This window comes from Xenopus laevis, chromosome 5L, assembly GCF_017654675.1.
Source record: "Xenopus laevis strain J_2021 chromosome 5L, Xenopus_laevis_v10.1, whole genome shotgun sequence".
In the NCBI taxonomy this organism is placed as follows: Eukaryota; Metazoa; Chordata; class Amphibia; order Anura; family Pipidae; genus Xenopus; species Xenopus laevis.
In genome coordinates this window covers 113,003,426-113,018,244 of record NC_054379.1, presented here as the reverse complement: position 1 = coordinate 113,018,244, position 14,819 = coordinate 113,003,426, and the positions used below count along the sequence as shown (strand labels likewise).

At 37.2% G+C, this 14,819-nt stretch overlaps 1 protein-coding gene across 39 annotated transcripts in view; it reads left to right on the top strand.

Moving 5' to 3' along the window:
- LOC108716985 (disks large homolog 1) overlaps positions 1-14,819 on the top strand; it is a 116,524-nt gene that overhangs the window by 71,318 nt on the left and 30,387 nt on the right. For all 39 annotated transcript variants that reach the window (XM_041563285.1, XM_041563300.1, XM_041563283.1 and 36 more), the window contains 4 exons: positions 3,913-3,963; positions 5,573-5,697; positions 7,920-8,089; positions 13,935-14,071. In XM_041563285.1, the coding sequence (XP_041419219.1) occupies positions 3,913-3,963; positions 5,573-5,697; positions 7,920-8,089; positions 13,935-14,071 (483 nt within the window). The remainder of the gene's footprint in view (positions 1-3,912; positions 3,964-5,572; positions 5,698-7,919; positions 8,090-13,934; positions 14,072-14,819) is intronic.

Sequence of the window (14,819 nt, the reverse complement as noted above, 5' to 3'; positions counted from 1 at the left end):
TATGAATACATTGGGTCTGGGATGCACGATTTCTTTATTCTAACACTTCTGGTTGAAGTGATTTGTTAGTTACAGCAAATAATGTTTGTAGACAGCACTTTCATATATACAGAGTAGCATGTACTGTATTTCCAGAGGGGAGTAATTATGCAATAGCTACGCCTAAAAGTATTGATTAAAGCAGCTTTATGTGGTAACCAATATAATTTTTTCCCTTAAGCTGGCCACTAATTGCTGCCAGTGTCAACCAATATTAATGACTCCTCAACAACCCATGGTACGGCAGGTTTTATGACACAAAAAAACTGTGGGTGGTGGTGGTGAATGTACGAATATCTGGGGATAGCGGAGAAAGTGGGTAAGAAAAATAGTTTGAAGCCAAGGCTTAAGTAAGGTTAAAAAAATGTATGGTTACAGAGTGTTCAAACTCTGCATTTGACTGGTCTGTAAAATACTTTCAGGTATAGCAGCCTTGCCAGACTTTGGTTCACAGCTTTTGACAAATCGGTTCCAGATTTTTAAAAAATTTTGGGCTACTGAAACTTGTTTCTTGACACCAGATCTTGAAGTGGTTAGACCTTACTTTGTATGAAAATGGCTGTACTAAAATGTAAATGACCCCCAAACCTCAGTTTCTTTCTTTATCTTTGAAAATTGCGAAGTACCAGCGTTAATACATTTTATAGGTTCAGCAGTCATTGTAAAAAGAAAAATTATATGAAGAAAATTAATATCTGTAAACTGAATTGCAGCAAGAAAAATTACAAATCTCTTTTCTATAAATTGAGATTTACAGTAGTTTACATTTAAAAAAAATAAATAAATAAATGTCAAAAATAAAAATGATGCCATCTAAAACCTGCTGAGACATAGTCCAAAACTGCAACTTTAGAATTCAAGCAACTTGATTGAGGTATTTTTTCCCATATTCAAAATTAATGGATCCTTGCAATTCATGATTTTCCAACTGTGCTTGAATAACCAATTTCCCATTACTATACACACTATAATAAATATACCCCTTCCTGTCACAAATATGTGAATTAGTGATGTGCAGGCTGGCTCCTGCACAAAATCTTAGAGACCTAGCACTTCTGGCACTTAAATTTATAGACTCGCGCCTATGAATAGAGGGGGACAGCGGCCGGGGTGAATTTTTCAAACTACACACTACTAATGTAAAGGCTACCCAATGGAAGCTGAAATTTTATGAGAAAGATAAGTTATGGACTCCCCACCTCAGAATTGTTGATTCATAAACCATCTGTTATGGTTCATGAGTGTGTATTAGAATTCTGAATGTAATTAATCTTGCATTGAAAGTTTAGAGATTATTCCTTCTATATAATCAGTGTCCTAATAAAAAATGATACTGCTCTGTTATATGAGAATGGTGCACATAATATTAGCAAGTGTTGGAAGTTTCAGAACTTTGGTGAATACAAAACATTGCTTACTATTGTTCTGTAATCTGTCATAGTCCAATTGTACTAATTAACAAACTCAGTGAGGGCTATCGTGTAACAGAAGCCTTTTATTTGAGGGTAAATGATGTAGTAACAGCAGAGGAGAGTCACAAGCATGCCTTTAACCCGTTGTCACCTGCTGCTGTGACCACTTTGTCATTTCAATGATTCACATGAGACCCGAGAAGTGTAGAATCTGCTGTACTAGGTAGACACCTACTCCAGGCATCAATGGCATAAACAATCTTAGATTTCTTGCTTGGATACATTAATAGTTAATTTAGATTAATCAGCAATTAATTAAATAGTGTTAGAACTTTGTGTCGTTTTGCCACTAAAGCTTTTAATTGTGCTACAGATGTGCACTTGGTCCTGTCTTTGCTCCTGCACCTTGCACCCTAGGTCAGCAGCCATTGAAGGGCAAAGTTGTCATTCAGAGATACTGAATCCTATATTGAAATTGTATATGTTTAAAGTCTTGAAGTTGTAATTCTGCCAACAGGTGGGGCCCATAGAAAAAATAATTCTGCTTAAACCTCTAGAAAAGAGTACAGGTATGGGACCTGTTATCCCAAATCTTTCCATAGTTTGGGTCTTTACACCTTTAAAGGAACAGTAACACTAAAAATGTTTGTGTTTTAAAGTAATTTACATTACATATACTGTTAGTGTGCACTGGTAAAAGCTGTGTGTTTGCTTCAGAAACACAACTATAGTTCATATAAACAAGCTGCTGTGTAGCCATGGTGTCGGCCATTCAAGTTGGGGGAAAATAGAGAAAAGGCACAGGTTACATAGCACATAATAGATAACCCCTGTCCAATACAATGGTGTTTTGTCTGTTTTCTGCTATGTAACCCTGTGCCCTTTATCCCTTTTCCAGCTTGAATGGCTGCCCCCATGGCTACACAGTAGCTTGTTTATATAAACTATAGTAGTCTTTCTGAAGCAAACACACCTGTTTTACCAGTGTAAACATTAAATACAGTAAACCCAATAGGCTGGTTTTGCCTCCAATGAGGATTAATTCTATCTTAGTTTGGATCAAGTACAAGCTACTGTTTTGTTATTACAGAGAAAAAGGAAATCATTATTTAAAATTTCGATTATTTGGATAAAGTGGAGTCTATTGGAGATGGCCTTTTTGTAATTTGGAGCTTTCTGGATAAGGAGTTTTCGTATAATGGATCCCATACCTGTATTAACAAAAAAATAAGGCTTATAACATGACTGAAACCAGCGTTCTTGCCTGTCTCCTCTAGTAAAAGGAGCTCGGTGATTATGCAAAATTTTAGTTGGCCTGTGTGTATTTCCTGTTTGCTGCTGACGGAGCTTAACATTTTCCCTATCATCTGCAGAACACAAATTCTGCCCCTGCTGCCCACTCCTTGACTTGCTCTGCCTGTTAATGAGTGCAATGTCATGTCTGCAATGCAGTCATTAGGCGACAGGGTACAAACAGTCTTCTTTCTGTACTAAGGAAGATAGGTGCTTAACTCTTTCACATCCAAGGACAAGAAGCTTCAGATGCAATAGGACATTACACAGTCAAGCTTTCAGAGGAGTCCAAACTCTTTTCTACTAACTGCTATGGATTTTCGAAGCAGAGGATGCTGCACAAAATCATTTGTGTAAAAATTAATTTTCAAAGTGCTCAGAGGATTGTTAGGGGTTTTATTTGCCTTTTAAATCTGTTTCTGTAGTCTGACAATTGCAAAGAATTGCAATTGACAGACCGAATGCTTTCAGTTGCACATTTACAAATGACTTCACATTTCTAATTGCTTAGAGATATATTTAATTTCTTTGCACAAAATCTCCCCTTTAAAGTTTTCCATCTGTACTTTATATTTTGGCTTGTTGGTTGGTATTATGCACAATTCTTTCTTTTTTACTGTAGCTCTTGAGCAAGTTCGAAATGTTCTTGTATTATGTCTGAGCTTCAAGTTTGTCATTTAACTTTTAGATAAGCAACTGATCTTGTCTGATTTTATTATTGAGCAATTTTTTGCTTTTAGACAGTTTTACATTCTTATGGTGTATATACAAGCAGATTTAAGATGCCAATTTGGCTTTCCAACTGGCCCACTCGACTGATATCTGGCTGAAAATTGGTCAGATGTTGATTTGTCAAGTTTGATTTTACCATTGGATCAAGGACCTCATTGGTTCATTGATACATTGATCCAGTTCTTGCTACAAAAGCTTGTTTTCCCACCACTGTAATCTGATCATTTGGCCCAATCATTTGATGGTTTAGCCCCATATTACCAGAGTCGGGCTGGGCCGGCGGGACACCAGTAAAAAAAACCCAGTGGGCCTTTGCCTTAGTTGGGCATATCGAGGCATAAGCACAACATCTGTAATGTGAAAGATGCTTTAAGGGTTACTTTAGGATAAACTTTCCAAGTTCTAACTTTTTTTTTCCTTTTTCTCCATTTTGCAGGTTAATGGCACAGATGCTGAATATGAATATGAGGAAATTACGCTTGAAAGGGTAAGGAAGCATGTAATCAGTGGCAAGATCTACATGGTGATATAAGTTGTGAAGCATTGTTAGATGTATCTGTAAAATGTATCTGCTGATATTAAATAATAAAATAAACCTTCAGATGAGTGACAAACTCAGACAAAAACCCCATCCCTGCAATCATACAGTAGCGTGTGCCTTACAAAACCTGTTTATTGAAATTAAAAACAACAAGCACAAGTGGTTTGATTGTTGAATTCTCCTGTTATGATCTGTAATACCAGGGTGCTTATTCTGATTAAAAAGCAGTGCTTTTCTTCTCTGATGTCCTATAAATATGCCTCAACAATAGCCTGGTGTGCCGACAACACAGATTCTGTTTTCTACATTCTGCTCCCATAGGCTCATTCAGATCTGGGTGGAAAAAAATGCACTTTTGATAGTTATGGTTTCTGTGTAAATGGTCAGGGTTTTGAATATGTTTTCACATTGCATTATTATGCTAAATATTTATTAAAGTAAGTGTATTGGCTCTGACTGAACATGGAGTTTAATTGTAATCAAGTTCTATCTTGGATGCATCTATACTAAACAAACGAAAATGTCTGTGTAAGTGCATCCTTACATTGATTGCTAATAGTTCAAGTAAATTCCCAGCAATGAGCGACTGCTAATGAGGATGCTTGTGGCTTCTAATGGACTCTAGTGCAGTGCAGACCAAGTCAAATTTCAGGGAAGTTTAACTCATGATCTTCCAGTGAAGATTGCTATAAAAGGACGTAAAAGTCTGCGGATTGGATGGTGAGTTTTGTTCAGAGGTGCTTTAACCATACAGATATACACACTATTAAATATGTTTCATGCAGAGGAAAACAGTGTAGTCCTAACTGGGTGGCCTGTGAGTCTGAGTATGATTTCCCAAAGTTTCCTTTTCCCACCTCCCTGCACTTTTCTATACATTAGATTGTTTCCTGTTTCTGTGCTATGAGCATAGTTCGTTTTCCCATGTACTGTTGTTACTTTCTTGTTTTTGTCCGCACTTCCTAGTCCATTTAATGTATTAGATTCGCAGTAGGGCTTTGGACCAAGAAACATCCCATAGCTCTTTGCAGAAAATTTAAATCTAATAGACGCAACAGAAAGCCTTCACAATATTAATATCTTAAGAACTTGTTTTCATTACAGAGGGAAAATATATTATTATATACAGGGATATACCTATGTCTTAAAAAATCTATAAAGTTGTTTTTCTGTCAGGAATTTGATGTCACAACTTCCCAGTTGTACCTAGTACATATTTTTTGAAAGGATGCAGGTCTGTATGGGACAGTGCATATTTTTAAGGTCCAATCTCAAACACTTAACCCATTTACCCCTTTAAAGTGTATTCCATTTTTCTAAGTTTTGAATTCGTTGATGTGTGCTGCACACGCATCAACACTTTGAAATTTAGTCACATTATACTGACCCCTAGTGTTGGGATCAGCAGTACTGGATAACATTTGATGTGTTGGTGCTTCAGAGCAGCTATTTTGGTCTCTGTCAGAAATTACCAAAATCAATGCTTCGGCTACAAAATGTGCTCATTCCTTGTACTGGATATTTAACCTCTTCTTCATCTTTATTTTACCTATAGGGCACTTCAGGACTTGGTTTTAGCATTGCAGGTGGCACAGATAATCCACACATAGGAGATGACACAAGTATTTTTATAACAAAAATAATATCTGGAGGAGCAGCAGCACAAGATGGAAGATTACGGTAGGTAAATCTGAGCTGTCTATAGTCTAAATATCTTAAATCGGCAAACTAGTCCATAAAGGTGTTCCACTGATTACATATTAGTATGAAAATCGATCCCCTTTCAAATAACAAGCGCCATCCCATGCAGTAAAACACCCAAAGATACCCTGCCAATTCCCACATTTGAAACCACAACATGCGTGTCATTAAAATAGCATAATCACACAAAATGCCTGCTGATGTATTTTTGCTCAGAATACTCAATTTACATAGTTTGAATGATTAGTTAAAGGACAAGGAAAGGCAAAAAAATAAAATCCCATTTTTACTTTCTTTAATGAAAAAGAAACCTATCTCCAATATACTTTAATTAAAAAATGTGTACCGTTTTTATAAGAAACCTGACTGTATGTAGTGAAATTCTACCTTCATTTACTGGTGTGGATAGGAATTGTCAGACGGTCCCTAACTGCTGAGCAGGGAAACAATCATACTTATGAACAGCAGGGGGAGCCCTCGCCTTACTTCCCAGCCATGCAGAACTCAAGCAGCTTTGTTTATGACGATCCCTAAGCAGCCCAGACCAAACTGAGCATGTGCAGGGTCAGGGTCAGGCAAAGATGTTTAACAAAGTTACAAGATGACAGCCCCTTGTGGCCAACTTTGAAAGCATAAATCATTTGTTTGATTAGGCTTTGTGGTGCAGGAAGTTCATGCTTATGTTTAGTATACAAAATACAGCATTTCTAGCCTTATTCTATTTTAGACTTTCCTTGTCCTTTAAAGGGGTGGTTCACCTTCAGGTTAACTTTTCCTATGTTATAGAATGGTGAATTCTAAGCAACCTTTCAATTGGTCTTCATTTTTCCTTTAATAGTTTGTTATTTGCCGCTTTCTAAATATTTTACAGTTTTCAAACGAGGGTCAATGACTCCATCTTAAAAACAAATGCAAACACATTTATTGTTATTGCTACTTTATATTACTTATCTTTTTGTTCAGGCCCTCTGCAATTCATATTCCAGCCTCTCCTTCAAATCAATGCATAGTTGCTAGGGTAATTAGGACCCTAGCAACCTGATTGCTGAAATCGCAAACTGGAGAGCTGCTGAATAAAAAGACCACTAATAATAAAAAATGAAAACCAACTGCAAATTGTCTGACTCTCTACATCATACTAAAAGTTAACTCAAAAACAATCAACCCCTTTAATTGCAACATAGATTTCAAGGGCACCCTCTCCTGCCACTGTACATTTCATATGTGCACCTGACTCATTTTTATTCCCCACTGGTGCACCGTTGCCCAGTGTAGCCACTCTCCTACTCCAAGTTCTGGGCCTAGGGTGCCTGCAATGAAATTTTGGTATATGAAGGATTACTTTATTTCAACATAGATCTCAAGGGCCTACCATGCAGCAGTCACCTGAATGATGTGCATTGCTGTTGTATCTCTTTCCAGTTCACAGCTGAAAAAGCTGTATCTTTGTCTGTTACACTGGTTATACAGGTATTGGATATATTTCTGTAATTTGTATCACCATACATTGTCTGCTAAAAATTATAAAAACATTAAATAACCACCAGGCCCGGATTTGTGGAAAGACCACAAAGGACCCGGCCTAGGCCGGCAGGATTTTAGGGGTGGCATGCTGCCCCGCCACACACGCATTGGTTATGAAGCACCAAGGACACACAGGAGATTAGTTTTTAAAATTTCCCGCAAGTGTTCTGGATGCAACAAAGGAAATTTGCACCTGTGCACACGTAAAGGGGAGGGGTGACGAGCAGTGGTGGGCCTAGCGGCACCCGATATGTAGATCCAGCCCTGATAAACATAATGAGACTGTTTTGCTATATGGCTGTATGCAGCTTTGTTAGTCAAGTACTGTTTCATTATTACAGAGAAAAGGGAATCCTTTTAAAGTAAGAATTATTTGCTTAAAATGATCTCTATGGGAGATGACCTTCCCATATTTAGGAGCTTTCTGTATAATGCGTTTCTGTATAAGGGATCCCATACCTGTGCACGGCCCTGAGCCTACATCATAGATGGAAGGTACACCAAAATAAACAGCGGCAAGCGCTCAAATGGAATGACTCCAATTCAGGCTATTAAAATTAAAATATGTTATGCATTATACATTGCATTATATAATGCATTTCATTTATTTGAAAATAACCCCCTTTTCCTGGATTCCATCAGTATCAAAGTTACAATAGCCACAATTGTGTCTTCAGGGTAAATGATTGCATATTACGGGTGAATGAAGTGGACGTACATGATGTGACACACAGCAAAGCTGTTGAGGCGTTAAAGGAGGCTGGATCTATTGTCCAACTGTATGTCAGAAGAAGAAAGCCCTTAACAGAGAAAATTATGGAGCTAAAGCTTGTTAAAGGCCCCAAAGGTGAGTGCAAATAACACAAATCTATACTTTTAATTTTCTGCATTTCCCTTATAAGTCAATATAATGTTTGCTCACTTATAACCACTCACCACTTTATTTTTTTTACTGGTATTGTTCATAGGTGCTTGTAGAATCCCTGCTTGTTAGTTTAAGCTTCTTCTTTAAGCTTCTTCTTTTGTACTGCCATGTTACTTTATCTAAAGATGTTTCATGTTTGCAGCAGCAAAGTTAATAGGGAAAACTTTATTCTATTTGTAAAACATTTTTGGATGCAAGCTTACTACTTGAACTTAATTGGCTTCTCGTATGACTAAATGTGAAATGTAGTTAGAATTTGGTGGGTGCTTTGCATTCTTTACCCCTGTGATACAGTTTCTTAGCAACCATAAGGCAGTGCATGGCAGAAATATATTTCCAGATAGATGAAAGGACTCTGTTGTGACAGTTGTAGGTGGGTGTAAGTTGACTAGCTCACATGAAAGGTTATGCTGGCTAACTATGGAAAAGCTTACCTTCATGCATCTGACTCATTGCCTCAAAGACTGCTTGTTATTCTGGAACTTGTTCCAAATTCTTAATTTTTAGGTTTTTTTATGAGAACCAATTGCAAATACAAGCTTTATTACCAAGTTGGGGGTACAGTTTCCCGAAAAAATAAAGAATATATGCCACAGTTTGACACCAATACACAAAGCAAGGTCAACTGGATTTTAAAGCAGAAACTCATCTTAAAATTGTTTTTTAATATTTCATCAGTAATATTCTGTTACGGTTTGCAATTAGTCATCTGACTGCACCCAGGTAATGAGATAATTCCATCACTGGTAGCTGTAAAAAAAAAAAAAAAAAAAGTTTAATACAATTAGAAAGATAAAGAATAAAGAGCTATGGCTTGCTGAATGTTTTACTAGTCATGGTCAGTGTCACAGATATGCCACCGTAGAAACACACGTCATTCAATGTGGCTGTAAGGGGTTAGACATTGTAGCACTTAGTTTCATGCTTACCTAATGCATAGATTAGAATCAATGTATTTTACAGATTAGGAGGCCCCCTATTTATGAAACATCTATTCTTATTTAACTGTAACATAATAAATCTATAAAATAAAAACATGAAATAAGAGGGTGATCACCAGCTAAAAGTCTACTAGAAGAGCCTGATCCCTTTGGACACCCCTGTTCTAGATAGTATGATCAGTAGTTGTAGTATCACTGTTTCTTTGATTGCTAATTACACAGCACCCTACTGGAATCTCTAATTGAAATCTCTGTGTTTTGGGAGCATATGTTTCCAGGCTAACCCCATCCTCTTCTCTCATGCGTTATAATCAACACAATCTAAGCATGTGCCATATTGTTATTAGCAGTAGGCAGGACAATGAATTCATGAAGATATGCAGCCCTAGGGGACAACTTATGGCCATGAATATTCGCTAGTAAAGCACCCTATCCATAAGACACAGTAGTTGTAGCCTAAACCTTTGAGTGGATTTTACTGGCCTACACAGTTATCTATGTGCATATTCTAGTGGCAAGTCATAGTTTAGTTTTGTTTAATTATTTTGGTTTTTCACATTAAATTTTGAAGAAAGTGTAACATGGTGCTACAAAGCTCTTTCTGCCTAAATATCTTACATGCCTCATGCTACACGAATTGTTTGTGTTCTATGACTTTTCCTTATGCACATCTACAGTCATATGAAAAAGTTTGGGAACCCCTCTTAATTATTTGAATTTTTTTTTTATCATTGGCTGAGCTTTCAAAGTAGCAACTTCCTTTTAATATATATAACATGCCTTATGGAAACTGTAGTATTTCAGCAGTGACATAAAGTTTATTGGATTAACTGAAAATATGCAATATGCATCATAACAAAATGAGACGGGTGCATACATTGGGCATTACATCAATACTTAGTTGAGCCTCCTTTTGCAAATGTAACAGCCTCTAGACGCATCCAACCCCTGCGTAACTTACATTTTGTGACTGAAGCTTGAACATTATCCTGTAGAATTTGTGCAAATTGCACTGAATTGTAGTATGATGTACAGATACACCATCTGCAGCAAGATGTTCTTGCAGGTCTTTGGAGGTGATCTATGGGTTGTTTGTAAACATTCTCACAATTCTCCACATATGCCACTCCTTTATTTTTCTTGGCCTACCAGACCTGGGTTTTACAGCAACTGTGCCTGTGACCTTCCATTTCCTGATTACATTCCTAACAGTTTAAATATCTGAGATAGCTTTTTGTAGCCTTCCCCTAAACCATGACACTGAACAATCTTTGTTTTCAGATCTTTTGAGAGTTGCTTTGAGGATTCCATGCTGTGACTCTTCAGAGAGTCAAACAGAAACACAACTTGCAATTGGCCACCTTAAATACCTTTTCTCATGATGGGACATACCTGCCTATGAAGTTCAAGGCTTATCAAGCTAATCCAACCAATGTGGTGTTGCCAGTAATCAGTATTGAGCAGTTATATGCATTCAAATTGGCAAAATTACAAGGGTACCCAAATTTTTGACAGTGAATACTTTTCACTAGAAAATCTTTGCTCAGAAAACACCCCAGTACTCAGATGTTCCTGGGAAATGAAAGGTCAACACTGTCATCTTTTTTTGTTGAAAGTAGAGTAAATTATTATGCAGGCTGAGAGGGGTTCCCAAACTTTTTCATATGACTCTATATTAAACACAATCCATTCCATATCCTCAAGCATATTGCTATATCCAGTTTATCACTCTCATCACAAAAGACAGGTTTATCTGTTAAAATAACCAAAAATAAATTCTGCAATTAAGTACAGTATCAAGCTAGTATATTTTCTCATTAATGTTTGCCTTTAATGTGTTGTAGCAGTTGACACATCAGAGATACTAGCAGTGACAGTTTTTTCTTGGGGAAAAAATATTTAAAAATTAAATTAAAAATTTACAACAATGAGCATTCTGGGTACAGGGGTTTGCATTTGGGTTTTTTTTTTTTAGTACTGCAACTGCCAGCTTGCCCTTATTCCAACTGATTGGATCATTCTGAAATTCCTTTTAGCACTTAGTCAGACTCGTAGTGCTGCCAAAGTAAAAATGCCTTGTAATGGAATATTCCAAAGTGTTGTATCTGAATCATTTGTCAAATTGGATGTCCTAGATGCCTAATGTTGTGTGATCATTGCAGCTTTGGTAACGGCACAATATATACATTTAAAGGCTAGTTTTCTCTTTTTTTTATTTATTTTAAATCCTGTTAAAAAGAGAGTAGCTGCTGTTGTGTGGTGGCTAATTGTAGTCTCATGCTGCTGTTCAGGAATAGATGCCGTCTTACATCATTTTCACGTAAGCTGTGTTTCTAAGCAACATCCACCTTGTTCTGCAATAAGCTTGCCATAAGCTTATAGCTTATTGAACTAAATAAGCTGGGGGGGGGGGTTTAAATACAAATGAAAAACATATTTTGATTTGGGAAAATCATTTCAAGTTGTTTTCTTTTAAATACATTACTAAACACACATTTGTTTTTATCTTGTCGTAGATAAAATTTTTAATGTCTCATACTAGCAGTCTTTGTCTAAACCCCAAAATAACATTTTGCCTAATGGAAGGATTTGTATTTCTAAGCAGCTTTCCGATATACCTTAATTACATCTTTTTTGTGCTGTTAAACTTACTTGTAAATGTAATTTCTGTTAAAAGCAGAACTGGTATTCTCTGCAGGTTATGACCGCAATACCCTTTATGCTTCTTCACAGCTCTGTTAATTAGCTGCTGGTATAATGATTCCACATGCAGAACCAGCAGATTAAATTAACCAGTAACTTAAAATAGAGTCCTGCAGCGGGTCGGGTACCTGCAGGTTACTTGCAAAAAAACGGTCACCCTGTGGAATGAGGGTCTCATCTACATTTTTTTATCTTATGTAATATTGTCTATATTTTACTCCTTTTAATGTTTTACAAAGCTTAAGAAATATCTGGCATTAAGCAGAGTAAAGTAATTATTGAAAATAGCCAGGAGATCGAAGGGTTGGGGTGTCCTCAATCAAATATGTAAATTGTAATTATGTCGAAACTGGGACATGACCCCCCAAGACTTCTCCCCCTGGACAGTACAGTATAACAAACCATACCAGCTATAATGCTAAAAAGGCAATATTTATTCCCAACCATGCCATGATTATATAAATTAAAACCTTGTTTAGAACAAGCAGTACTGCATTTAAAAAGAGGGATCCCTCTCCCGAGCATACTAAACCTTGCCACCTGGTGAGTGGAAACTAAATGCAAAAGGAAGTAAATGATGTAAAGTTATGCTGAACACGATATTGTGTAACTCAATGAGCAAATTGCAACATTGTGTTAGTAGACATCATTTCCACAGTCCGATATGCATCACCAGGATTAGTTAACCTGTGTTGATCCTGTTAGTCCAATGTTAGTAGGCATAAAAATATCACAAGCTGCAGGTTTCCTGTGAGACTCAAAGGATATTCCGCAAAATTGTTCAAAAGCTGTGGCTAATAAGCATATAAAGCTGTGTGCAGTCCAAGTGCTGGTGTTATGCTTTGCAATGTTTTACTTCGCACTAAAGCCGAGGAGTTAATATGTGATGTCTGGAAACTGGTTGAAATGGATGGGCATGAGCAAAGTAATCAGTCCCATAAAGTAATTCAGCGATCGCAATGATGTGCACAATCAGTTCCGCCCACAAGCACTCCCAGTATTAGTGCAGCATAGTTAGTGCAGCATAGTTAGTGCAGCATAGTTAGTGCAGCATAGTTAGTGCAGCATAGTTAGTGCAGCATAGTTAGTGCAGCATAGTTAGTGCAGCATAGTTCAAGCAGGAATAAAGTTTATACAGGCCATGTGTCTGAAAATATCGTCACCAGATCACCTTCAGTGCGTGAGGTCCGCATGGATATTGAGCAGCACCGTGGGCTTTTCCACGGATCCTCGGGTGTGGGGGCCCCCCCTTCTCCCTCGCGCGGCACTGAGCCTCGACAGCCGTTTCGCTACCACAGTAGCTTTGTCAAGAGGCTGAATGCAGGAAATGACGCAGTCTTAAAGAGAACGACACCCAGTGGTGACATAATTGACCTTAGTGATTGGTTTAATCCAAAAAATATTTTTTGTGAAATAGACGTTTTACAAAACTTGTTTCTGTCCCCACCCACATTTGATGACGTTCCTTCCGGTTTGCAGCACCATCAATCACTTCCTGTTTGATGGTGGTTGGCTGGTTGCGGATAAGGCAGTTGCGGGTCCGGGTCGGGTAGCCGATCAAATGGGTAAATATGCGGGTTGTGGTTCGGGCTGCAGGTTCGAGTCTGTTCGGGGTCTTAGAAATTGGTTCCGCGCATGACTCGAACTTAAAAAAAAAAATACAAATTTGAAATTAATGGATATTGAAAAGCTGCTTGGAATAATATTTTTAGATATACAACCCTTTTAAAGTGATATTGACACTAAAAAACTACTTTTTAAAATATGTATGTACATTAAAAGTTACCTATAGGTCTGTTTTTTAAGTAATTTTTAGGTTGAGATGGGACAGTCAGGTTAACAAAACAGTCAGGTTCAGGAACTTTTAACTGTCAGTTTCTAATGCTAATGGACTCCTGCTGCATAAATATGGCAGCCCCCTCATAAATCAACACAAAGAGTCAGACAGGTAATGGAAAAGCATCATACCAATACTTTGTACCAAAATTATAAGTAGCAAACAAAGCCAATATTATGATAGATGCAAAAAGGTTTAATTTCTGGTGTAGGTAAATGTGTTTTGCCTCTAATTTAAAAATACATTTTAAACATATTGTTTTCTGGTTAACCCATATTTATATCAGGTCTTGGGTTCAGTATAGCCGGTGGTGTAGGAAATCAGCACATACCTGGAGATAACAGCATTTACGTGACTAAAGTCATTGAAGGTGGAGCAGCTCACAAAGATGGAAGGCTTCAGATTGGGGACAAACTTCTAGCAGTAAGTATGTTTATTTGTAAAGAACTGTATTGAAATTGAGAATGAACAAAGCAATTCTTTTTAATCCCCAGTTTAGTTTTTATTCCAACATTTGTGATGTAAATTCAGCATTGTCTCTTTTCTCTTATTTTGGTCTCTCCACCATTAATATGTGTATCTCCTTCAGATGGGTAAACTTGGCTGCTTTTATTTGTGACCAATTTGTACAATATCTGAACAGTTGAATATTTCAAGTTGACATAAGTAAAATTTTATGTAGCCAGTCTTTTTATACATAACCCAATGGAAATATATTGTTAAGTGATCCTCCCCATTTGCAGTATTGCCTGGTTTGGCCAAAAATGCTGTTCTTGTGGAATATACGTAAAAGACTTCAATGACAATACATTATTGTTACATACTATTTGATGCCACAAATGGATCACCTTTGTCAAGCCAATGTGGGTTGTACTTTACAGAAAATACTTGATAACTAGATAATGTATAGTATTGTAAGTGTGATCCACACTACTGAAACAATCCCTTACTTTATGTGGGCCATAGAGGCTATCCTTTTTTTCAGAGCCCAAGTTATGCAACAAAAATAAGCAGCTATAACTTAAAGGAGCAAAGATACGAAGAAGCAGACGGCACTTCTGAAATGGGGTTTATTGGAGTAACTGCTGATGACACCTTACGCGTTTCGGGAGTTATCCCTTAATCATAGGTAAGCTTACCTATGATTAAGGGATAACTCCCGAAACGCGTA